Source organism: Somniosus microcephalus, chromosome 5 (assembly GCF_052327205.1).
Source record: "Somniosus microcephalus isolate GS21.2 chromosome 5, FLI_Smic_1.0, whole genome shotgun sequence".
In the NCBI taxonomy this organism is placed as follows: domain Eukaryota; kingdom Metazoa; phylum Chordata; class Chondrichthyes; order Squaliformes; family Somniosidae; genus Somniosus; species Somniosus microcephalus.
The window spans coordinates 125,040,477-125,066,303 of NC_140991.1; the positions used below are offsets into that span (position 1 = coordinate 125,040,477).

The 25,827-nt window shown below is 45.8% G+C and overlaps 1 protein-coding gene across 11 annotated transcripts in view; it reads left to right on the top strand.

Moving 5' to 3' along the window:
* The first annotated feature begins 854 nt into the window (after positions 1–854).
* tmem245 (transmembrane protein 245) overlaps positions 855–25,827 on the top strand; it is a 181,043-nt gene continuing 156,070 nt past the window's right edge. For 5 of the 11 annotated variants that reach the window (XR_015078412.1, XM_085988167.1, XM_085988164.1 and 2 more), the window contains exon 1: positions 856–1,454. Coding sequence is in view for 9 of the 11 variants with exons in the window: in XM_085988167.1 (XP_085844293.1) it covers positions 903–1,454 (552 nt within the window). In the remaining 2 variants the exon portion in view is untranslated. Of the gene's footprint in view, positions 1,455–25,827 lie in introns of all 11 variants that reach the window. The other 6 variants (XM_085988173.1, XM_085988172.1, XM_085988168.1 and 3 more) reach the window with 4 other exon arrangements.

The following is a 25,827-nucleotide window of genomic DNA, read 5'->3' on the forward strand; positions in this document are numbered from 1 at the left end:
ATCTTCCGGTTAGGCACTTTACAGCCTTCCGGACTCAATATCAAGTTAAACAATTTCAGATCATAACCTCTGCCCCTGTTACATTTTTACTTATTTTTTATCCACACCTTTGTTTTGTGCCCTTTCCCCCCCCTCCTTTTTTCTCTCCCACATGGCAGCTGTCTCCCATTCAGGCAGAAATGCGCATCTTAATTCAAGAGTGTCTAGTGATATTAATAGGAATATAAATTCAACCTATGCACGCGTAATCCAAAACCGCTGGGGAGAAATGTTAATGTTACAATAATGGGCTCCGTTTTGCAATAAGAGAAAACGGACAGTCTAACTGGAGTCAAGTCCCGACAGGGAAGCGGTGGGACACCCCACTGGAGGAAACTATTCGCGCCGCTTGAGTTTGATGCTGCAAAGATTATAAATTCCAATGCAGCGCCAAATTTGTTTCAAAAAGTGCTTGAGGGGTCCTTGGGACCTTCCGGGCACAATACAAACTTTTGCAGAACTTATTTCAAAGGACTGGGAGTGCTGCCTCTCCCGCTCTGAAACCAGTGACAACGGAACAGCCGGGAGCAGAGCCAGGCCCCAAACGCTGTGTATATCAACTGCCCGAGTATTAAACCCACCTGCGAAGAGTTGACGTGATATTTAGCAGCTTGAATGTACCGAAAATTAATTTCCCCGGGACAAGTGCTGACAACCAGCTGTCACTCCATCAGCTGCTTCACGCTGTGCCACAAGATTTTGAAATGTTTACACTGGTTGACGGCGGCGCTGCCCGCCAAGGATGCCGGGAGTTGTGGTTCCCGCTCCCCGCCCCCTTCCTCTCGGTACTGGTGCGAGACCGGGCAACTACAACTCCCGGCATACCCCGCCAGCCACACTTCCGTTACCAGGCAAAAGCTAAAATGGCGGAGGAGGAGACAGCGGCGGAGGGCAAACCTTCGCCTCCTCTGCTCATGAGGTCGTCGAGTGTCAGCTTCCAGCAAGGGGTCCAGCAGCTGTTGCCGCTCAAGTTCGATAAGAACATCAAGCAGGCATTTTACAACACGGGTGCGCTGATATTCGTGGCCATCTCCTGCGGCGCGGCCGTGCTGGTTTACTTTATCCTGGAGGCGTTCCTGCGGCCGCTGCTGTGGGCCGTGCTCTGTGGCACCTTCCTGCACCCTTTCAAGACCACCCTTACTAACCTGGTGAGGAAATGGCTGGGCGGCCTCCAGGACTCCCGCACGCCCATCGTCTTGGGCACCCTCATGTTGCCCATCTCCTTCCTCAACCACGGGGTGGAGACGTTGGGTAACCAGGTGCTGCTGAAGCGCAAACTGCTGTTTCTGTTGGCCATGGGCGTGCCCGTCTTCTATCTCCTCTACTGCTTCAGCACCTGGGTCGGACTGCAGCTGCTCCTCACCTACACTGGACAATTTATCTCCTTCGCGCTGGAGTATTTCAATACGCCGTGGGTAAGTTGAAGTCTGATTTCCTCTTTAAAATTGAGAGATGCTACATGGGATACCGGGGATTCCTGTACTCTTATGAGCAAGGAACGGCCATTTGTGTAAAGTATTAGCAGGGATTTAAATAGTGGAGATGTCTGCAGGTTCCGTAGTTTTGTTTGATTGTTTGAAATTAAAAAAGCAAAGAGGGCATGAAAAAATATTGGCCATGAAAATCTAAAGATGTTGAATACATAAAGAGCAAGAGGATAACTAAAGAAAGAGCAGGGACTATTAGAGGCCAAAAAGATAACCTGTGTGTGGAGGTGGAAGATGTGGGTATAATTCTTCAATGAATACTTTGCCTCCATCGTCCCTCTCTTTTGTAAAGACAGAGGCAATGTAGTTGAGGAGTGTTAAATATTAGATGCGATAAACATAGTGAGAGAGGAATATTAAGGGGTTTAGTACCTTTGAAAGTTGCTAAATCGCCAGGCCTAGATGAAATGTAACCCAGGCTGTCAGGAGGACTGCTAATGTTGTATCGTTGTTGAAAAAGGAAAAGGGGAATAGACTGAGTAATTACAAGGCCAGTCAGCCTAACCTCATGGTGCACAAATTATTAGAAAAAATTCTGAGGGACAGTATTAATCGTCATTTAGAAAGGCACGGATTAATCAAGGACAGTCAGCATGGATTTGTTAAGGGAAGGTTGTGTCTGACTGACTTGATTGAATTTTTTGAGGAGGTAACCAGGAGGAGGGTTGAAGTGGGTAGCACATTTGATGTAGTCCACATGGATTTCAGCAAGGCTTTTGACAAGATCCCACATGGCAGACTGGTAAGAAAAGTAAAAGTCCATGGGATCCAAGGGAAAGTGACAAGTTGGATCCAAAATTGGTTCAGTAGCAGGAAGCAAAGGGTAATGGTTGGCTGGCGTTTTTGTGACTGGAAAGCTGTTTCCAGTGGGGTTCCGCAGGACTCAGTACGATGTCCCTTGATTTTTGTGGTATATATCAATGATTTAGACTTCAATGTAGGGGGCATGATTAAGAAGTTTGCAGATGATACAAAAATTGGCGCTGTGGTCGATAGCGAGGAGGAAAGCTGTAGACTGCAGGAAGATATCAACGGACTGGTCAGGTGAGCAGAAATGTGGCAAATGGAATTCATTCCGGAGAAGTGTGAGGTACTGCATTTGGGGAGGACTAACAAGGCAAGGGAATACACAATAAATGGTACGATACTGATAAGTGTAGCAACAAAAACTCCATGGGAAAAGTGATCCAACCGTGGCTAACTAAAGAAGTTAAGGATAGCATTAGATTGAAAGAAGAAGCTTATAATGTTGCAAGGAATAATAGTAAGCCTGAGGATTGGGAGAGTTTCAGAAACCAGCAAATGTTGACCAAAAAATTGATGAAAAGGGGAAAAAATAGAATGAGAGAAAACTAGCAAGAAATATAAAAGCAGATTGTAAGAGCTTGTACAAGTATGTAAAAAGGAAGAGAGTAGCAAATGTAGAGGCTGAGACAGGAGAAATTATTATGGGGAATAAGGAAATGGCAGAAACGTTAAATATTTTGTATCTGTCTTCACAGTAGAAGATACAAAAAGCATTCCAAAAATAGTGGGGAACTGAGGGTCTAATGGGGGTGAGGAACTTAACGTAATTAATATAAGTAGAGAAACGTAATTAGTATAAGTAGAGAAAAAGTACCAGAGAAACTAATGGGACTAAAAGCTGACACATCCCCTGGACCTGACGGCCTACATCCTAGGGTTCTAAAAGAGGTGGCTGAAGAGATAGTGGATGCATTGGTTTTGATCTTCCAAAATTCCCTAGATTCTAGAATGGTCCCAGCGGATTGGAAGGTCGCAAATGTAACATCGCTATTCAAGAAAGGAGGGAGAGAAAAAACCGGGAACTACAGGCCAGTTAGCCTGACATCAGTCGTCAAGAAAATGCTGGAACTCATTGTTAAGGAAGTGGTATCAGGGCACTTAGAAAATCAAAACATGATTAGGCAGCGTCAACATGGTTTTATGAAAGGGAAATCGTGTTTGACAAATTTATTAGTTTTTTGAGGATGTAACTAGTAGGGTAGATAAAGGGGAACCAGTGGGTGTAGTATATTTGGATTTCCAAAAGGCATTCGATAAGGTGCCACATAAAAGGTTACTACACAAGAGTAGGGCTCATGGGGTTGGGGGTAATATAGTAGCATGGACAGAGGATTGGTTAACGGACAGAAAACAGAGAGTAGGGATAAACGGATCTTTTCAGGTCGGCAGGCTTTAACTAGTGGGGTGCCGCAAGGATCAGTGTTGGGACCTCAACTATTTACCATCTATATTAATGACCTAGATGAAGGGACCGAGTGTAATGTATCCAAGTTTGCTGATGATACAAAGCTAGATGGGACAGTAAGCTGTGAGGAGAACACAAAGGGGGGAAAATTGGGTTGCTTTGCGCCTCCTGAGAAATTCAGTGGGAGGTTAGCGGCGGCACTAACCAGTAGTGGCGCTGCTCCGCCGGCGATGACATCATCGCCATGTGCAGTGCCCTGGCAGCGATCTTTGGGAGCGCCCCGACTTGCCACCGGAAGCTATGTCCAACGGGGTGAGGGGATGCCTACCTGCGGCTGGGGAGGCGCTATTTAAAGGCGAGGTGCAGGGCGACCATTTATGTTGCTGGCCGCCTGCCAGCACCTGCCTGCGCTCCCGTCCCCGGCCTCCTGACCGCCGCGCCCCCCCACCCCCCCCTTGCCCTAGCGGAGTGCCGGCTGTTTTGCCAGCACTCCCGTTCCCCGGGGGCCCAGCTGGGCCTCAGGTTGTGCTGCGGGTCGTGCTTCAAGTAAGTAGCGCCCCGCTTCCCTCTTGGGGCGCAATCACTCAAGTTCTGGCGCAGGGGTGCTAATTTTTCTGGGGCGCTAAAAGTAGCGCCCTGCCGACGTTAGCGCCCCTTACTCAATTTTTAGCCCAAAGAGTCTGCAAAGGGATATAGATAGACTAAATGAGTGGGCAGTAAGGTGGCAGATGGAGTATAATGTAGGGAAATGTGAGGTTATTCACTTTGGTAGGAAGAATAGAAAAACAGAATATTTTTAAATGGTGAGAACCTTTCAAATGTTGGTGTTCAGATATATTTGGGTGTCCTCGTGCAAGAAACACAGAAAGCTGGCATGCAGGTACAGCAAGCAATAAGAAAGGCAAATGGCATGTTGGCCTTTATTGCCAGGGGGTTGGAGTATAAGAGTAAGGAAGTCTTGCTACAATTGTACAGAGCCTTGGTGAGAGCACACCTGGAGTACTGTGCACAGTGTTGGGCTCCTTATCTAAGGAAGGATATACAGATAGACTATCCTTTATCCGAAAACCTTGGGACCAGCTGAGTTTCGGTTTTTGGAATTTTTCGGATTTCAGAAGGTATTGGGAAATTTGGTGGGGGTCGGCGGTCGGGGGGGGGGGGGGGGAGAAAAGAATATCGGACGGGCCGCTGCAGCTATCGGATGGGCCGCTGTATTGTTGGGTTCACTCTCCCGGTACCTCCTTCACACTGCCCGGCTCAGCCTGCAATCTCCTACCCAGGAGGGAACTCTGTGACCCTCTGCCCTGCTCAGCGTAAGTCGTGCGCCACTCTGGTCATGTCGTGCGCACGACTTACACTGAACGAAAAAACTTTCGGTTTTTAGAGGTTTTTGGTTTTCGGAAGTTCGGATAAAGGATAGTCTACCTGTACTTGCCTTGGAGGTGGTGCAACGAAGATTCACTAGATTGATTCCTAGGATGAGAGGGCTGTCCTATGAGGAGAGATTGTGTAGATTGGGCCTATACTCTCTGGAGTTTAGAAGAATGAGAGGTGATCTCATTGAAACATACAAGATTCTGAAGGGGGTTGACAGGGTAGATGCTGAGAGTTTGTTTCCCCTGGCTGGAGTGTCTAGAACTAGGGGACATAGTCTCAGGATAAAGGGGTCGTCCGTTTAAGACCGAGATGAGGAGGAATTTCTTCAGTCAGAGGGTTGTGAATCTTTGGAATTCTCTGCCCCAGAGGGCTGTGAATGCTGAGTTTTTGAGTATATTCAAGGCGGAGATAGATTTTTGTATTCTAGGGGAATCAAGGGATATGGAGATCAGGCGGGAAAGTGGAGTTGAGGCCGATGATCAGCCATGGTCTGATTGAATGGTGGGGCAGTGTGGCCTACTCCTGCTCTTATTTCTTATGTATAGGAACAAAGGGACCTTGGAGTACATGAAGGTAGCACAACAGGTAGATAAGGTATTTAAGAAGGCATACGGGATACTTTCCTTTATTAGCTGAGGCATGGAATAGAAGAGCAGGGAGGTTATGCTTGAACTGTGTAAAATACTAGAATAACAACAGAAAATGCTGGAAATACTCAGCAGGCCAGGCAGCATCCGTGGAGAGAGAAACAGAGTTAACGTTTCAGGTCTGGGACCCTTCATCAAAACTGGAAAAAGCTGGAGATGTAACAGATATTAAGCAGGTGCAGAGACGGGGGGGGGGGGGGGGGGCGTTAGGAGGGGAGGAAGGAATAGAAAGAATACCCTGTGCTTTTGTAAGAGGCAGGAAAGATAAAATGTTGCAAATGGGAATGGCAAAAATCATACTGCATGAAAAATGGGGGCAGGGATAATTATCTGAAATTGTTAAACTCAATGTTGAGTCCGGCAGGCTGCAAAGTGCCCAATCGAAAGATGAGGTGCTGTTCCTCGAGCTTACGTTGAGCTTCATTGCAGCAATGCAATAGCCCGAGGACAGAGAGATCAGAGTGGGAGTGAAGCAGTGAATTAAAGTGACAGGCGACCGGAAGCTCGGGGTCACCCTTACGGACTGAACGGAGGTGTTCCGCAAAGCGGTCACCCAATCTGCATTTGGTCTCCCCAATGTAGAGGAGACCACATCGTGAGCAGCGACTACAGTATATTAAATTGCAAGAAGTACACGTAAATCGCTGTTTCACCTGGAAGGGGTGTTTGGGGCCCTGGACAGTGGGAAGGGAGGAGGTAAAAGGGCATGTGTTGCATCTCCTGCGCCTGCACGGGAAGGTGCCAGGTGAAGGAGGAGGGCTGTTGGGGGTAATTGAGGAGTGGACCAGGGTGTCGCGGAGGGAGCGGTCCCTTCGGAATGCTGAAAGGGGAGGTGAGGGGAAGATGTGTTTGGTGGTGGGATCACGTTGGAGGTGACGGAAATAGCAGAGAATGATCCATTGAATGTGGAGGCTGGTGGGGTGAAAGGTGAGGACAAGGGGAACTCTATCGTGGTTCCGGGAGGGAGGGGCAGGGGTGAGGGCAGAAGTGCGGGCAATAGAACGGACACGGTCAAGGGCCGTGTCAACCACGGTAGGGGGAGAATCCTCGGTTGAGGAAAAAGGGAGACATGTCGGAAGCACTAGTATGGAAGGTGGCATCATCAGAACGGACGCGGCGGAGACGGAGAAACTGGGAGAATGGAATAGAGTCCTTACAGGAAGCGGGGTGGGAGGAAGTGTAGTCCAGGTAGTTGTGGGAGTTGGTGGGCTTGTAGTGGATGTTTGTTGAAAGCCGATCGCCAGAAATGGAGACGGAGAAGTCAAGGAAGGGAAGAGTCAGAGATGGACCATGTGAAGGTGAGGGAAGGGTGGAAATTGGAAGTAAAGTGAATGAACTTATCTAGTTCAGGGCGAGAGCAGGAAACGGCACCGATACAGTCATCGATGTACCGGAAAAAGAGGTGAGGGAGGGGACCTGAGTAGGACTGGAACAAAGAATGTTCCACATATCCCATGAACAGGCAGGCATAGCTAGGGCCCATGCGGGTTCCCATAGCAACACCTTTAATTTGGAGGAAGTGAGTGGAGTCAAAAGAGAAATACTAGTTAGGGCACAGTAGAGTATAGTTCTGGTCACCACACTACAGGAAAGATGTGATAGCGCTAGAGAGGGTACAGAGGAGATTTACGAGGATGTTGCCGGGACTGGAGAATTTTAGCTATGAGGAAAGATTGGATAGGCTGGGGTTGTTTGCTTTGAAACAGGAGGCTGAGGGGAGACTTAATTGAGGTGTATAAAATTATGAGGGGCCTGGATAGAAAGGACTTATTTCCCTTAGCAGAGAGGTCAATAACCAGGGGGGCATAGATTTCAAGTAATTGGTAGAAGAATTAGAGGGGAGTTGAGAACTTTTTTCACCCAGAGGGTGGTAGGGGTCTGGAATTCACTTCCTGAAAGGGTGGTAGAGGCAGAAACCCTCAACACATTTAGAAGTACTTGGATATGCACTTGGAAGTGCTGTAACCTATAGGGCTATGGACCAAGAGCTGGAAAGTGGGATTAGCCTTCAGCCGGTGCAGACCCAATGGGCCGAATAGCCTCCTGTGCTGTAAATTTCTATGATTCTGTACCTTTGGGGATCAGATTTGTGTGGGATTTCCCTCCAGAGTTTAAATAAGTGGGATAGAGAAGACCCAATGTGGTTAGTGGGAGGATGGGCTTAATGAGCTGAATGTGGTTTTTTTGGTTCTGTAAATTATGCTCATAGATGTAATATTGCCCTAATCTTGAATTATGGAATACATAGTGCAGACCGAATAAGTATAATTTCCAAATCTACCAAGAGTTAAAATCACAATCCAAACTTTACTGAACATTTTCAGTCTTTTGTCATTTGTACTGTTAACTTAGTGAATACATCAATTGTGTGTTGAATTACATAGAATCTACAGCAGAGAAATGGACCATTTGGCCCGAGTGGTCCATACCAGTGTTTATATTCCTCACAAGCCTCCTGCTACTCTTTTTATTTTTTTCATCCTATTCTACCCCTCCCATTATCCCTCTATTCCCTTATGTATGCACAAGCCTCCCCTTAATTACATCAATACTATCTGTTTCAACCACTTCATGTGGCAGCGAGGTCCAAATTCTCGCCACAGCACGGTGGCATAGTGGTTAGCACTGTTGCCTCACAGCTCCAGGGACCCGGGTTTGAATCCAGCCTCGGGTGACTGTCTGTGTGGAGTTTGCACATTCTCCCCGTGTTTGTGTGAGTTTGCTCCGGTTTCCTCCCACAGTCCAAAGATGTGCAGGTTAGGTTGATTGGCTATGATAAAATTGACCCTTAGTGTTAGGGGGATTAAATACGTGGGGTTACGGGGATAGGGTGGGATATGTGTTGGTGTAGGGGTTACGGGGATCGGAGGTGGGATATGTGTCGGTGCAGGCTCGATGGGCCGAAATGGCCTCTATCTGCACTGTGAGGTTTCTGTGATTCTGTGATATCTGTGTAAAGAAATTCCTCCTGAATTCTTTGTTTTATCTTGTATATGCACTCTTGTTCTGGACTCATCCACAATTGGGATCAGTTTCTCCACATCCACCCTATTGAACCCTTTCATAATTTTAGTGCCGTCTATCAGGTCTCCTCTTAGTCTTTTTCCAGAGAAAAGAGCCCCTGCCTGCTCAATCTTTTCTGATAGTTGCATCCTCTCAATTCTGGTTACATCCTATAGATGAGACTCAGAAGGTCTCATATTTGATCCCTTCTGCTGAAATAATTTATTTTAGTTGAGGTGGCGATGCTACAGTTGATCGCAATGCTCCTGGCGTAAGGAGGAAGAAAATCAGTCAAGACTGTTCCTGATTGTTATCCAGTCATCCTTGCTGGATGTGTGTATATGTATGTCAAGTGAGGACAAGATCTGGCTTAGCTTTAGGAGATTTGATCAGCTCTAGGGATCCCTCAATCCTATCATGTAATCTGCTGGCATTTGTTGTCATGATTAAGGCATGAAAAATGCCCATTAAATGACCAGAGGCTGTGAAACTGTCAACAGAGATAACCATCTTCAGGAGAGGATGAAGAAAATTGCTAAGAAGATCGTTTGTACTTGTGTGCACAGAAATACTACAACTCCCTTATGTGCTGCGTATATGACATTGAAATGAAAGTTAGGTAAAATAGGTTATTACAGATATAGTTAAACTGCAGTGTATGCAAATCCTCTGTACACCTAAGTTACTTCACCTGACCTGTAGTTCCACTAATCGAAAGTTAGTGTAGTGGTTATGTTGCTGGACTAGCAATTCTGAGGCCTGGTAGAAGGATCCAGAGAATGTGAGTAAAAATCCCACCATGGCAGTTTGAGAATTTGAATTCAGCTCCAAAAAAAATTCGGAAATAAAAAGCTGGTATTAGTAAAAGTGACCACAAAGCTGTCTGATTGCCATTGGTCCCAACGGAAAGGATAAATAGGGTGGTAAAAATGACTTTAAACTAATAAATGTGGGTGGGGCTCAATCAGAAACAATAGTAAAAATGGATAAGAGCAGAGTTCAGGTGATAAACTGTGATATAGATACTTCAGGTGAAAAAAAATACAAAAATAACTGAAGTAGTTACAGCAGGAGTGACCAATAAGAAACCTGTTAAGTTAAACGGTGTGAAAAGGACCGCATCAGGGCAGAAGGACAGGGACTCTTGCCCAAATCAGAGTTTTATATACTAACGCACGGAGTATAAGAAATAATGGGGTTAATTAGAGGCTCAAATACAGCTTGGAGGGTATGACATGGTGCCGTTCGAGAGACATGGCTACAAGCTGGTTGTGATTGGGAGTTAAACATTCCAGGTTCTAAGGTCTTTAGAAAGGATAGGGAAACTGGAAGAGGAGGAGGGGTAGCCTTATTGATTAAAGATACTATTACAACATTGAGAGGGTGTAGGTATGGGAAAGCAATCAGCGGAGACTCTATGGTTAGAATTAATGAATAAGAGAGGACTTAAAACTGTAATGGGAATTGTCTACAGACCTCCTGATAGCAGCAGTGAAATGGCAGAATGTATTGATTCAGAGATTAGAGAGGCTTATAGCAAAAGCAAAGTTGTTTTAATGGGCGACTTTAATTTTCATATAGACTAGGAAGAGCAGAGTAGCTCAAGTCAGAAAAGTAATGAATTTCTTGAGCGCATCAAGATAGTTTTCTGGAGTAATATGTTCTAGGACCAACAAGAGGGCAGGCCATACTAGATTTAGTAATGAGCCAGACTTAGATAAATGTTCATTTACTGTTAGATTATTAACTAACCGTGATCATAATATCGAATTCAGTGTTGAGTTTGAAAAGGAGAAACTTAACACAGTTACTAAGATTCTAGATTTTGGTACGGCTAACTTTAATGGGATGAGACAGAGACTGACAACAGCAAACTGGTCAAAACTGTTACTGGGTAAAACTACAGATGAACAGTGGGATATGTTCAAAAAAGAATTCAGCTTAATACAGGAAACTCTTTATTATCCGGCACCAACAGGACCGGCATGGTGCCGGTTTATCAAAAAGTCTGGATTACAGAGAGGTACAGTGTAAAAGGTACGAGAGCTCCGTACACAGCAACAAATCCAGGCTTCCCTGTTGCTTAGCAACATATGCAGGAAATCCAGCCACAGACCAAGTGTCCCTGTTGCTTAGCAACAAGTGCACGAACCCCAGTTACACAGCCACAGATCCAGGAACTGCCACTAATATGAAGTAAAACTTAGCTGAACCTACTCCTGAATTTTGCCAGTTAACAGAGATTTCCGGTTCTTTAGGTGCTGGTTAAAAGCGAGTTTCCTGTACAGAACCAGTATATACCCCTAGGGGAAAGCGCTACTTGCCAAATAAAACAGTCATGGTTGACAAAAGAGGTGAGAGATAACATAAAACTAAAGAGCATATAAAAGTGCAAAGAATACTGTAAATCCAGGGGACTGGGAGAGATATAAAGAACAGAAAAGGGGAAAAAAATAGTAAGACTGCAAAAAGGGATATCAAAATTAACATACAGTTTTTCCAATTGGAACAAAAAGTGTAGTCAAGGGTAATGTGGGCCATTTAATAACACATGGGGGTAATATTGCAAATGAAAATAAGCAAATGGCAGACTTGTTGAAAATTACTTTGTCAGTCTTCACAGTAGAGGAAGGGGATAATATTAGGGTTGCAAAATTCTGGGAATTTTTAAGAGGAAACTATGGGAATTTTGAGTTTTTTTGCACACTGATGGTTTTTGTCTCTGACCCTTAATGGGCCAGAAATTCCAGGCCAGAAGCGTGAGTACGGTCGGCTTACTCACGCTTCTGGCCGTTGGAAATGCCGGCGTTCAGCATGAACAGCGCATGCGGGGAACGCCGGCATTTCCAGACCTCGAGCGCGTGCGACTGCACAGGCAGCGCTTGCGCAGTGAACTTCGTGGATTTCATTCATGAAATCCGTGAGGTTAAGTCCTTAAAAGTTACACTGAAAAAAAGCAAGTGTAAAGTGGTTCATTGGCTGCGGAGGAAGATATATTTTATCGTGGAGCTTTTGAAATGCAATATTTTTGTTTGGGAAAGGGAGGGAAGTTATTTTAAGAAATTTTAAGTAAGTTTTAAAGTTAAAATTTTTTTTTTTTTTTTTTTTTAAAAAGGGTTTTCAGAACGGTAGGTAGAAGGAGCAATTGTGGCTGTGTGAATGGAATGTGAGAATGAGTTATGTATGTATGTCCACATATATTCCTTTACGTATATGTATGTATGTTTTATATTCCTTTACTATGAATGTATGTTTTTAATTATGATTTTCCAATAAGTTACTTTCTCTGAAAGTCATAATTAAATAATACATTCATACACATAAGTAAAGGAATATATACATAACACGCAAAGGAATATATACAGACATACATACTTTCAGAAGCTCCACGATAAGAAATATCTTCCTCCGCAGCCTCTGGAGCAACTGTACCCATGCTTTTTTCATGTGTAAGTTGTAATGACTGGACCTCACTGAAAGCATTAATGAAAGCGGCGAATTATACTGCGCACGCGCTGCATGTGCAGTCGCACGCGTTCTGCCTCTGAACCCCTTCGTTCAGAGGACAGGAAATGCCGGTTTTCCCCACATGCACTGTGCATGCTGAAAACCGGCATTTCATCCGGCCAGATGCGTAAGTACCCCGACCGTACTAGCGCATTTGGAAGGGAATTATTGGGCCAACATTTTACATGTCAATAAAATAAAAAATTTAACACTTGCACGACTTGCCCCCTCGCATCTGCGACTGAGGGTCCAAGGAGGTGCATTGCGCAAGAGGTCATCATCGGACGTATCCTCACACTGTTCCCTTTGGGGAACTGTATGAAGTGGTGGAAGGATTTATGGCCGTGATTAACGCTCATTCCGTGACCGTAACCATCTTTGAACCAGCCATTAGGGTGGTTAGTCCTATGGCGGGAGGGTTTTACGGGCTCCCACAACCCATCTGAGGGTGGGGGGGGGGGGGGGGCCACCAACACCCACGGACGCAAGTATCCCGCTGGATGTCCACCCAGAATTTAAAGTTGGAGCTCCGACTCCACTTGCCGGGACTGTCTGGAGTGGGGTTCAAAACCCTACTCCTTCTGGCCCAGCGGCGGGGATGCTTACTGCTACGCAAAAGGCCCACTCCGCACAAAAGGTGACACCCATACGTTTCCTGCGCCTTTTCCCTCCCCGTGACTGGAGCCCTATGCTGCCATTTCACGTTGCTAATCGGATTGGGCGTTTGTCATAGCGGTAGGATCCCTGCCGCTGGGCCAGATCAGGGTAGGGTTTCGAACCCCGCTCCAGACAGTCCCGGCAAGTGGAGTCGGAGCTCCGGCTCTAAGTTCTGGGTTGACATCCAGTGGGATATTTGCGTCCGTGGGTGTGGGTGGCCCCCCCTCCTTGTATAGCTTGTGGGAGCCCGTAAAACCCTCCCGCCATAGGACTAACCGCCCTAATGGCTGGTTCAAAGATGGTTACGGTCACGGAATGAGCGTTAATCACGGCCATAAATCCTTCCACCACTTCATACAGTTCCCCAAAGGGAACAGTGTGAAGACACGTATGACGACGACATTGCTAAATAAATAAATGGAATTAAAAAAATTCTTTTAGGGCTTTTAAAAGTCTTTAAATTGCTTTAATTCTCTTTAAAACTACTTCAGATTACTCAAAATAATGTAAACATTTTAAAAAGTTACCAAAATCTTCAAAAAACTTCCAAAAACCTATTTAAACTGCTGCTTTGCATGTAAAAAAGCAAAGCAGCTTGACAGAAACATTGGGGGCGTGTCCAGTGAAACTGAGACCTCAAGGGGCGTGTCTCACTTACACTGCACGCTCCTGGGTCCGCGCTGGCTGCACTCCTGGGCGGCGTGACGTCATACGCTGCCCGGGAATGTGCTTTCTATTTCTCCAAGTTCAGGTGTCCCAGAAGCTGATCGGCAGGAGCGCGGGGTAAGTGCAAATACGGGGCTTGCACGCGCTGCAAGCCCCGTTCTGGAATTTCTGGCCCATTATCTTTGTCATCAAAATAGACATACTATAAAAACAGGCTTTCAAAACTTTATTTAGGCTATAATTTTGAACTTTATTGAACCCCCACAAAAAAGATCCAGCTAAAATAAAAAAAGAGCGTCAGCTTATTTAGCCTGTAATTTGTCCTTATTTTGTCCCTTTGAGTCTTCTACTCATCATTGCTCCTCCTGATTCTCTGACTCTGGCTCTGACGTATCCATTTCCTCCTCTGTGTCACTGTCTAGCTGTGTGGTGGACACTTCTGTATCTGGCTCAATAAGTTGTAGGTTCACCCGGATAGCCACCAGTTTCTCCACTCTCTTGTTAGTCAGCCTGTTGCGCACCTTTGTATGCGTATTCCCAAAAAGTGACCAGTTTTGTTCAGAGGCCGCTGATGAAGGTGGGATTTGGAGTATCACCGATGCAATGGGTGACAGGGCCTCAGATGCACAAAGTCCCTTCCACCAGGTATGTGCACTGATATGCTTGCATGATTCCCATATCCCGTCCCCACTCCAAAGACCTTGCTTGTTAGAGAACTTTGCCAGACTTCCCAGAACGTTGCCCACGTCCAGATTGAGATGGTGTGAGAGAGGGTAGAAATCACACTAAGCGCTGTTGATCTGTTCTCCAGAAAGTATTGGTCTCCCAACATGCTTTGGGTCCAGCATGTATGCTGCAGCATGAATCGGCTTGACACAAAATTCTTGACGCGTCTGTATGAATTGAACAATTGCCTTCTCCTCTGCTTTGAGCAGCAGGGATGTGGGCAGGGCAGTGCTGATTTGTTCTTTTAAATCAGCAAAAAGCCTGAGAACATCTGACAAGACCGCGTCCTCTCCTTCAATCTGAGCAATTGCAGATGCTACTGGTGAGAGTCGTTTAAGGCTGCTAACCACTCTCTCTCCCAGCAGTATTTTCTTGATGGTGGTTTCCATATCCCCAGACTGGGATATTGCCATTTCTTGCAGCGACTCCTTACCCTCCAGAAGGCTGTTGTACATTATGACAACGCCACCCCATCTAGTGTTGCTGGGCAGCTTCAGTGTGGTGTTCTTGTTCTTTGTCATTTGCTTGGAGTTGTAGGTTGCTGCAACTACCTGTTTTCCCCTGACATACTTAACAACTTGCTTGGCTCTCTTCTACAGTGTTTCCATGGTTCTCAAACCCATGATGTCCTTGAGGAGCAGGTTGAGCCCATGAGCTGCGTACCCAATAGACATAATATGAGGGTAGGCCTCCTCCACTTGAGCCCAAGCAGCCTTCATATTCGCAGCATTGTCAGTAACTACTGCAAAGACCTTTTGTGATCCAAGATCGTTGATGACCGCTTTCAGCTCATCAGCAATGTATGTGCCTGTGTGTCTGTTGTCCTTCGTGTCTGTGCTCTTGAAGAACACTGGGAGAGGAGTGGAGACGATGTAGTTTATGATGCCCTCTCCTCGTACATTTGACCACCCATCTGCGATAACTGCAACACAGTCTGCCATCGCTATCGTTTCTTTGAGCTTCTTTGAACTCTGTTATACTCAGCCTCCAGCAAATAAGTAGACCAAGCATGTCTGGTGGGAGGACAGTATGCAGGGCGAATAACATTGAAAAATCTCTTCCAGTGCACATTGGCTGTGAGCATGAGGGGTGAGTCTGTTGCATATACAGCTCGAGCAAGGCACTCATCTGCATTCTTCTGGCTATGGTTATCCATTGTATCAAAGAACCTTCCAAGTGGGCCAGGAGTTGCTGACGATGAGGAGCCTGATGCTGAATGTGAACTATCATCTTTTTGAATGGAAGCAGAGGAACTCTGGGCTGACTGCTGTGAGCTTTTGAGTGAAGTTGTTACATTTGGATAAATGCTGCTGCATCTTTGAGGCAATCTTTACATATGGCTTTTTACAGTGTTTGCACATGTACACAGTCTTTCCATCTTTAATGCCTGGGGTAAAATGCTTCCACACATCCGACGGTAAACGGACATTGTTCTATGCAGAGAAATAAAGGGCATTCGTCTCTGTGTCGAACTGCGGTCGGTCAGCACGATTGCAACAGGGTGAGTAAATTTTTCCTGATGCGCCATGTGATGGAAGCATGACCTGTGCACGCACGACGCTACATCACTAATAGAGGGAGCTAATCGCTCATCCACTCATCCAACCAATCAGGACACATTTGTTCACAGTCACACACAAAACTTGTAATTATTAAAACAAGCCAAGTAAGAAGATAAACATATATTGATTAAGAAATTCCTTAATAATTAAGATTCCATCTCTGTTCGTAATTTTAAGAGGACCTGTGGGGGAAAAAAAATGAAAGAAATACAAAAACAAAACAATATTATGCTAGCATGTGCTTTTTTGGGCAAAATTCCCAAGCTAAATTTCCCATGGAAAATTTCTGGAAATTTACCAGAAATTTTCCACCCCTTCGCAACCCTAGATAATATAAAAGGAAAGTACTGCAGCTGCTGGAGATCTGAAATAAAAACAGAAAATGCTGGAAATACTCAGCAGGTCAGGCAGCATCTGGGGAGAGAGAAACATAGTTAATGGTCTGTATTTTCCGATCCCTACGGGTGCTCTGAAAACCGTCACTTCCAATATGTCAAGAATTCTCTTGACCGATCATCCACCTGCCCTGGAGAAGGGCCTCTGCGGGTGGAGAGTTCCGCTTTCTGCACAACCTCCGCCCGCTGAAAACTTTAAAAAATCTTACACTGCTAAAAGCAGGCGCAAGGCCTGCGTTTTACCCGCATAAGAGTTTTAAAATGTTTTCACTCATTTATAATTTTAAAAAGATAAGTTTATTTTTAGCCCTGTTTAAAAAAAAAAAAAAAAAACTATTCAAAAAATTACATTTTTGTTTAAAATATTTTATTTAATGTAATTTTAACTCATTTTGAACAGGTGATGGTTTTTAAAAAACAAATTATTTAATGTTTTAGTATGTTTTTTGAGTGATCCCCATTCATACTTTTGACAGGTCTATCCGGAGAGACCTGTCAAGTGTGAAGGGGGATTCCCTTTTTACATTGGTTCCCCATGGCACACGTGATCCCAGGGACGCTTGCGAACTGCCTGGGCCTCTGTGCACGTGCACCAGGAGAGGCCCAGGAACAGAAGTGTCGGGACCTACGAAGCCAGCAGGTAAGCCCGCACACAGGAAGCCTCTGATTGGCAAATCCAGGCCAATGTTTCAGGTCGATGACCTTTTGTCAGAACTGGAAAAAGATAGAGATGTAACAGGTTCTAAGCAAGTACAGAGGCAGGGAAATGGGGGAAAGAACAAAAGGGAAAGTCTCTGTTAGGGTGCAAGGCAGAAAAGATTAAATGACACAAGAGATGATGATGCAAGGCGAAAGGAGATGGTAATGGGACAAGTAAAGAAACAAAAGATGGGTCTAGAGGATGTGTAAATGGGAATAGCAGAATCATCAACAGCTGCCATACGAATAAAATGGGGGTAGAGGATATGATCTGCAATTGTTGAACTTAATGTTGAGCCTGGAAGGCTGTAAAGTGCTTAATTGAAAGATGAGGTGCTGTTCTTCGAGTTTCCATTGAGCTTCTTTGGAACAGTGTAGGTGGCCGAGGTCAGAGTGGGAGTGGGGCAGAGAATTAAAATGACAGGCGACTGGAAGCTCGGTCATGTTTGCGGACTGAACGGAGGTGTTCTGCAAAGCGATTACCCAATCTGCGTTTGGCCTCTCCAATGTAGAGGAGACTGCATCGTGGGCAGCAAATTTAGTGTACTAAATTAAAAGAAGTACAAATAAATTGCTGTTTCACCTGGAGGAATTGTGTGGGCACCTGGAAGGATTGTTTGGGGCCCTGGACAGTGGGAAGGGTGGTCGTTTCAGGGTCAAATATGACACCAAGGTTGTAAACAGTCTGGTTCCGCCTCAGACAGATGCTAGGAAGAGGGATGGAGTTGGTGGCTAGGGAACGGAGTTTGTGGCGGGGACTGGAGACAATGGCTTCGGTCTTCTCAATATTTAGTTGGAGGAAATCTCTGCTCATCCAGTACTGGCAGTCTGACAATTTAGAGACAGTGGCAGCAGATTTGAAGGCGAGGGGGACAGTACCCGAGGAGCGAGAACTGTTAACAATATCAGCTAACATGGGAGCCAGGAAAGGAAGTTGGGTGGTCAACAGTTTAGTGGAAATAGGGTCGAGTGAGCAGGAAGTGGGTCTCATGGACAAGATGAGCTTGGAGCAGGCTGTAAAAGCTTTTATAGATATGTGAAGAGAAAAAGATTGGTGAAGTCAAGCGTAGGTCCCTTGCAATCAGAATCAGGGGAATTTATAATGGGGAACAAAGAAATGGCAGACCAATTAAATACATATTTTGGTTCTGTCTTCACAAAGGAGGACACAAATAACCTCCCGGAAATGTCGGGGAACATAGGGTCTGATGAAAGGGAGGAACTGAAAGAAATCAGTATTTGTAGGGAAATGGTGTTAGGGAAATTGATGGGATTGAAGGCTGATAAATCCCCAGGGCCTGATAATCTACATCCTAGGGTACTTAAGGAAGTGGCCCTAGAAATAGTAGATGCATTGCTGATCATCTTCCAACATTCGATGGAATCTGGAACAGTACCCATGGATTGGAGGGTAGCTAATGTTACCCCACTATTCAAAAAAGGTGGTAGAGAGAAAGCGGGGAATTACAGACCGGTAAGCCTGACATCGGTTGCGGGGAAAATGCTAGAGTCCATTATAAAAGATGTAATAGCAGAGCACTTGGAAAACAGTGACAGGATCGGACAAACTCAACATAGATTTACAAAAGGTAAATCGTGCTCGACTAATCTACTGGAATTTTTTGAGGATGTAACTAGTAAAATAGATAAGGGAGAACCAGTGGATGTGGTGTATCTGGACTTAAAGAAGGCTTTCGATAAGGTCCCGCATAAGAGATTAGCGTGTAAAGTTAAGGCACATGGGATTGGGGGGCAAGGTATTGACTTGGATAGAGAACTGGTTGGCAGATAGAAAGCAAAGAGTTGGGAAAAACGGGTCTTTTTCCGAGTGACAGGCGGTGACTAGTGGGGTACCACAGGGATCGGTCCTTGGACCCCAGCTATTCACTATATATTAATGATCTAGACAAGGGAACTGGATATAATCCCTCCAAATTTGCAGACGACACAAAGCTGGGTGGGCGTGTGTGCTGTGAGGAGGATGCTGAGAAACTACAGGATGATTTGGACAGGTTGGGTGATTGGGCAGAAGCATGGCAGATGCAATATAACGTGGATAAATGCGAGGTTATCCACTTTGGTGTCAAAAACAGGAAGGCAGATTATTCTCTGAATGGCAATAGATTGGGAGAAGGGGAAGTGCAACGAGACCTGGGTGTCCTTGTGCACCAGTCGCTGAAGGTAAGCATGCAGGTGCAGCAGGCGGTTAAGGCGGCAAATGGTATGTTGGCCTTCATAGCGAGAGGGTTTGAGTACAAGAACAAGGATGTCTTGCTGCAGTTGTACAGGGCCTTGGTGAGACCGCACCTTGAGTATTGTGTGCAGTTTTGGTCGCCTTATCTGCGGAAGGATATTCTTGCCATGGAAGGAGTTCAACGAAGATTCACCAGGCTGATACCTGGGATGGCAGGAATGATGGATGAGGAGAGATTGGGTCGATTGGGCTTGTACTCACTGGAGTTTAGAAGAATGAGAGGGGATCTCATTGAAACTTATAAAATTCTGGCAGGACTGGACAGACTAGATGCAGGGAGGATGTTCCCGATGGTCGGGGAGTCCAGAACCAGGGGTCACAGTCTAAGGATAAGGGGTAGGCCTTTTAGGACAGAAATGAGGAGGAATTTCTTCACCCAGAGAGTGGTGAACCTGTGGAATTCTCTACCACAGAAGGCAGTAGAGGCCAATTCATTAAATATATTCAAGAAGGAGTTAGATATATTTCTTAAGGCTAAAGGGATCAAGGGGTATGGGGAGAAAGCAGGGACAGGGTACTGAACTTGGATGATCAGCCGTGATCGCATTGAATGGCGGAGCAGGCTCGAGGGGCCGAATGGCCTACTCCTGCTCCTATCTTCTATGTTTCTATATTTCTATGAGGGGAAACTGGAGGAAGATGGGAGTTCAGAGTTAGGGCAGGGGGGGAACCTTCATGGAAGTTTGGCCCGGTGGGCTAGGGGAAGGAAGGGAAGTGGCAGAGGCAGCTGAACGGATGGCCTTAATCTTAGAGACAAGGAAGTCCATGAGCTCCTTGCACTTGTTGAAGGTGAGGGTGGCGGAGAGAGGGGTTCAAGAAGATTGTTTGCAGTAGAGAAAAGAAGCTGGGGGTTATCTTTGCATTCCAGGATGATCCTGGAATAGTGAGCAGTTTTGGCAGAGAGCAGGGCCCAATAATGCTTTGTGGTCCAGCCAGATCTAGCGGTGAATGGCTAAACCAGTTGTCCACCATATCTGTTCAAGTCTGTGTACGTTGAACTTAAAGGGAGCGGAAATGAGGGCTGTACCAGGGGGAATGGCCAGAGTGAGAGAGAGCAATGGTTTTAGTGGTATAAAGGGCATCAAAAGTGGTGGTGAGGGTGTGCTTGAGCATACGGTAGCTGCAGAAATGTTGTGGTGAATGGAGGGCCAAAGGCTAGACAGTTGGGATTGTGTAAGTGAGTTGGGAGATTTTTTTTTCCAGGGGTGGACACAGAAGGAGGTGGGGGTGGTGAGGTGGGGGGGGGAGGGGGGATGCCGGTGGAGAGCGATACAAGGAAGTGGTCAGAGATGGCCTTATCTGTGATTGACGTGGTGGGAATAGCGAGGCCATGTGTGATGGCAAGGTCGAGGGGGTGGCATTCATGGAACCTATGTTTGAGTATCCTAACCAAGCTGCTGAGGAATTCATACAAGTAGAACTTATGTTTGTCTTTCATGAAGTACACACCCTCTCCCTGTAGAGCACACCCCACTTAACTTAAGTCTAAGAAGCGTAGGTGTAGTTTGGCGTGAGCTAAGGCCTAGTGAGCCTTCCCTCAGGGTTCAAATTAGCCAGCTAAAACAATGCAGCCCACCTGCACAAAGCACTAGTAAGCTTCTCACTAGTTGTTCAGTTTGGGATTTGGATTGTAAGGTTTGGTTTCAGGGACTGATTGGGAAGAATCCAGCTCCCAGCAACAAGTTTACCCCCTTTTCACGGTTCCATTAATGAAACATTAACAGTGCGCTGGAATATTGTTGAACTACCTCACTTAGGGGTTATCAGGTTCCTGAGCCTGTCACAGCGAAGTTGATCCAGTTCAGAATTTCCGTCGCTAGACATGCAATCGGGACTGATCCTTGACTGAGCGATTTTATCTCCCCGCCCCCCCCCCCCCCCCCCCCCCCAGGATGACAGTCATTAGTTGATTGTTATCTTGTAAAAGGTAAAATTGGCATAAATTTATTTGACACACACTAATTTTCCTCTTGGCATGAACATTCTCCACTAGGGTATCCCTTCCTCTCATCGGTGTTGTTAATTGTGGGAAAATCCCAGACAGCAAATTAAAACTAGCCAAAGAGCTCTCTGAAGCCACCCAATCCCAGGAAATCATGAGAGCTGGCAGTTCTGTTTTTTCAACGGATGTCATTCCATGTCCACCAGCTCTTTCATATGAGAGGTCAGCAAGCAGTAGTTCCCTGCATTAACGGTTCAGATCCCCATGTCCAACACTCTGCCACTCTTTGCAAGACAGGTTAGGTTAGGCTAGTTTTTCCACTATCTTATGTGCAGTTCCCCACCCTCGCATATATCCATTGTGACTGGCAGGTTTTACAATTTGTGTTATTTAAGACTATGTGAGCAAAAGAAGGTAGTGAGATTATGGCCCGTAATTTCCGATAGGAGGCATCCTGCGTGCGGATGCCTCCTATTGGGGAAAAAATCTACGCCCTTACCTGAGGGCTACCGAGGCCTGAACTCTTCCGCTCCTGGGCCTCTCCTGGTGCGTGCGCGCAAAGGCCCAGGTATCCCAGGGGTGCAGGCAGTTCGCAAGTGTCCCTGGGATTACGTGGGCCAGGCGAGCCAATGGGAGAAGGGAATCTCCCTTCATACTTTTGACAGGTAGACCTGTCAAAAGTATGAAGGGGGAATCACTGAAAAAAGACATTACAACATTAAATACATTTTTTTTTAGATGAGTTAAAATTACATTAAATTTAATTTATTTAAAATAATTTTTTTGTGGGGCTAAAAATAAACTTACCTTTTTTAGAAGTATTTTTATTACATTATAAATGAGTGGGGGGAAAAATGAGTGGGGGGAAAAAATTATCGTTTTACTTTTTTAAACTCTTATGTTGGTAGAAGCAGGCATAAGATTTTTAAGGGATTTCAGCGGGCGGAGGTTCTGCAGAAAGTGGAACTCTCCACCCACAGAGGCCCTTCTCCAGGGCAGGCGTGCGATCTGTGAAGAGCATTCTTGACAGATCGGAAATGACGGTTTTTAGTGCATGCGCTTCGCATGCCTGAAACCGGCACTTGCGCGGTCCCTACGGGTGTGTATACAGCTTGTACACACACATAGGCATCGGAAATTATGAGCCATTGTGTATGTCTGACTCGTCAGTTTGATGATCACTGGAATGTACTTGGTGCTCCTCGCTGGATGCAATTTCACACTCGCCACCTCTTCTGTTGACTTTGCTTCTTCCCCTTCCAGGCCACAGCTCCTCTGTGTTGCTGTCACCACACAATCAACAAGATCTCTCTGCATGCCAGTCACTGAGGGGGAGCCCCACTACAGGCAATTTGAGTGCCAGCAAAATAGTTGTATTTCAGGAATAGAACAGTTATGTGATGCTTGAGATGCTATTTGGACATTCCTGACACATTGACAGCAATTTTAAGATGTTATATTTTTAATGGTGGAATAACCCAATTTGGCAGGAATAAAATTGACCAGCTGGAAATATCTTTCTGTAGAGATCCAGCTGTTTTTCTCAACATATATATCTTATATATATAAATCGGTCGATCTGTCTGTCTGTCCGTCTGTCTGTCATCGCGTGTGCGTCTCTGTCCGTCTGTCTGTCATCGCGTGTGCGTCTATCGGGCTATGCGCTCGAAAGTTACAGGGCGTACCTACTCGCGCGTTACCTCCAAAGAAAGCTTACGCTTCCGAGACGGTTTTAAGCGTATTTACGTTTCGGCCGGGCGAAAATCGCGCCCGCGGTATCCAAAAAACCTTAACATTCCGCTCATTAGCATCTCATTATCCGCTCATTAGCGACAGAGTGACCTCGAGGTCGACCAATCGTACGGCGGCTTGCTGCCGCGTGCGGCCGGGCCCTCCTACGGTCGAGTGACGGGACGATTGACCAATCCTACGCTTTGGTGACCTGACGGTCGACCAATCGGTGCGTGTGTGTGCGGGCCTTACCGTTCTGAACCGAGGTGAGTAGCCGCCATCTTGCTTCCATTCTTTTTCCTGCTTTCTGCGTCTTTCTTTTCAAATATACATTTCCAGCAAAATAAAATTCAATTTATTAAATTCTTTTAAAATAAATCACTCATTTGTAAATATTTTATCTAACCTGAACATTCTTTTCCCTACCTTTGCCCGTTTTTTCCTTAGGCCTGAAAGCCTGGGCCTTTCTTGCCCAGCCAGGCCCGAGCTAGGTAACTGGGCTGCTGCTAAGCTCCTCACCGCACCGCCCCCCCCGCCCCCCGTGTCACGTTACCCGGGGCAACGGCGTCAGCCACGAGGGTCAGGGTGCGCGCGCACCAGGAGCAGGTGAGACTCTGTTCCCGGCTCAGCGCGGGGGGGGGTGCGGGGCTCTCGAGAGTGCGGATCTCGGCCTTGGTGAGCGGGAAGGGTTACCCCGGCAACGGGAGTGCGGGCCGGCTGGGGCTTGGAGAGCGGGGCTCTCGGGAGTGCGGGGCAGGCTCGAAGAGCGCGGCTCTCGGGAGTGCGGGGCGGCTGCGGCTTCGAGAGCGGGGCTCTCGGGAGGGCGGGGCGGCGCGGCAGGGTTACCCCGGCAACCGGGCGTGGCCGTCTCTCAGCCTCGAGCCCTCCCTCCTGTCCTTCCCCTTCCCCCCCCCCCCCCTTCCCCTCGGCCCCCCCCTTCCCCTCGGCCCCCCCCTTCCCCTCGGCCCTCTCTCCTCTCTCTTTTTCTTCCAACAACAACATGCCCTCGAAAAAGCCTCGGCACCGCTGGGCACTTCAGCTAGTCTCTATAATAAACGGAAGTCTTTCTTTTCAACATATAAAGTAGTTGTCTGAGAACATTTGCTTTGCATCCTGACAATTAAACAACTAACCTCTCTGGTAAAATAGTGATGGGTTCTGGATTAGGATTTTTCTATCATGGAAATATTGGCCTGGAACTTGTGGTTATAATGACGGCGAATCTGTCAGCGCTCACCGTCGTTATTGTGTAAATCTGTCCGCACGTGCGCAGTTAAACACGGAAATCGGAAGTTGTTGTCGGTGATACCCTGCTCCTCCACAGGTGCACTGTTGCAGTCTTCGCAGATGCAATCAACACAATCAGTGATTTGACGCCAACTTCAACTTTTTATGCACTATTCTCGCTGTAAAAACCATTGAATATGTTATGCCTTGTTGAATGAGGTGTAACTGAATTTTTAACGGCGTACTAAGTCATAATTACTGTGGAACAACCTCTCTGACCCTGAAAAACTAATTTTGTGTGGAGTCTCATTCTCTCCATTTCATGATAAAAAAATTCCATGATTTTTAAAGTAATTAATTTTTATTTTATTAAAGTTTATGATATTTCAGCTTCTACCTTAATCCCATGTGTATGCCCCAATCTTTATTTTGCTTTCTGTAAAATTATTAAAAAGTGAATTATAATCCGTGCTTTTTACTTTCTGGTTTGCGGTTGAGAATTCTTCAATCTGATTGGTTGCTCAGCAATGTTCCCTCAGAGCTCTGCAGCTCCCGCGCAGCCGGCTACCAGCTTTTAAATAGGAAAAACCACGCATGCGCGGTATTTTGATGGGCTGCGCAGCCCCTGAAAGGGGTCGCACGTGCACAAAAATTTAAAGGAACATTGCTGCTCAGCCTGCTTGATGATGATACTGTTGCTGGATGTCACAGGCCCCCTATAGATGGCGCCAGATTTAAACTGACGTCGGAATGGGGAAATTGATGCTCCAGAGCCCACTAAATCTTTTTGGGCAGCTTTCTTCGAGGTCTGCGGCAAACGCCATCCCTTCGCTGCTGACCGCAAAAACCAGGCCATTATATTTTTGTGTTTGAGTAAAGTTTGAAACAAAGATCTTAAAACTGTTAACTGGGTGCTACAAAAGCAAATTCTGTTGCCAGCTCTTCATGGTTTAAAAAAAAAAAAAAAAATTGACACAGGTTCTGAATGAAGGCCTAAACAATGGTAATGTTCCCCATTTTAATTAATGTTCTTTTGAAGTTGTTGAAGCTAGGATTTAGGCACGAACACTTCTGGTGTTTCCCACATGATGGCACCTCAAACCTGACTATGCTTTCAGACAGTTCCCAAGAGCAAATTATGCTCCCCAATCATACCTTTAGTCATCCTCTAAAGATATATAATAGTGAGATCTGTTGCCTTCAGTTCACTAGGACTTCTGCAGCATGATGCAAGTGCAAGTTGACGAAGACCTATAACATTCACCAAGTAACGCATTTGTGTAACCCTCGCACGTGATGCATAAGCAGTCATAAGCTGACTATTTTCTGTTTTCTGTAGTCCCCCAGCAAGTACTCTTAGTACTAAAAAAAAAAGCCAACTTAAACTGGTGCTTTTGATTATGTTCTAATATCTAAGGTTCTTTACACATTGAAAAAGTGAAATGATGCATAGTGGTGCAAATCCTGGTGGGTTGTTGTTGTGAAATGTTATCTTATTCATATGATTTTAATGCCTGCTGTCTTCAGTTAATTAATAGATCTGAGGTGTACACTGTAAGACTTTGCTTTTTAAAAAAAAAACAAAAAAACAAACATTTTTTTTACAAATGAAGAGAGTCTTGCATAGTATTTACAACACAGAAACAGGCCATTTGACCCAACAGGTCCATGGAGGTGTTTCTGCTCCACACAAGCC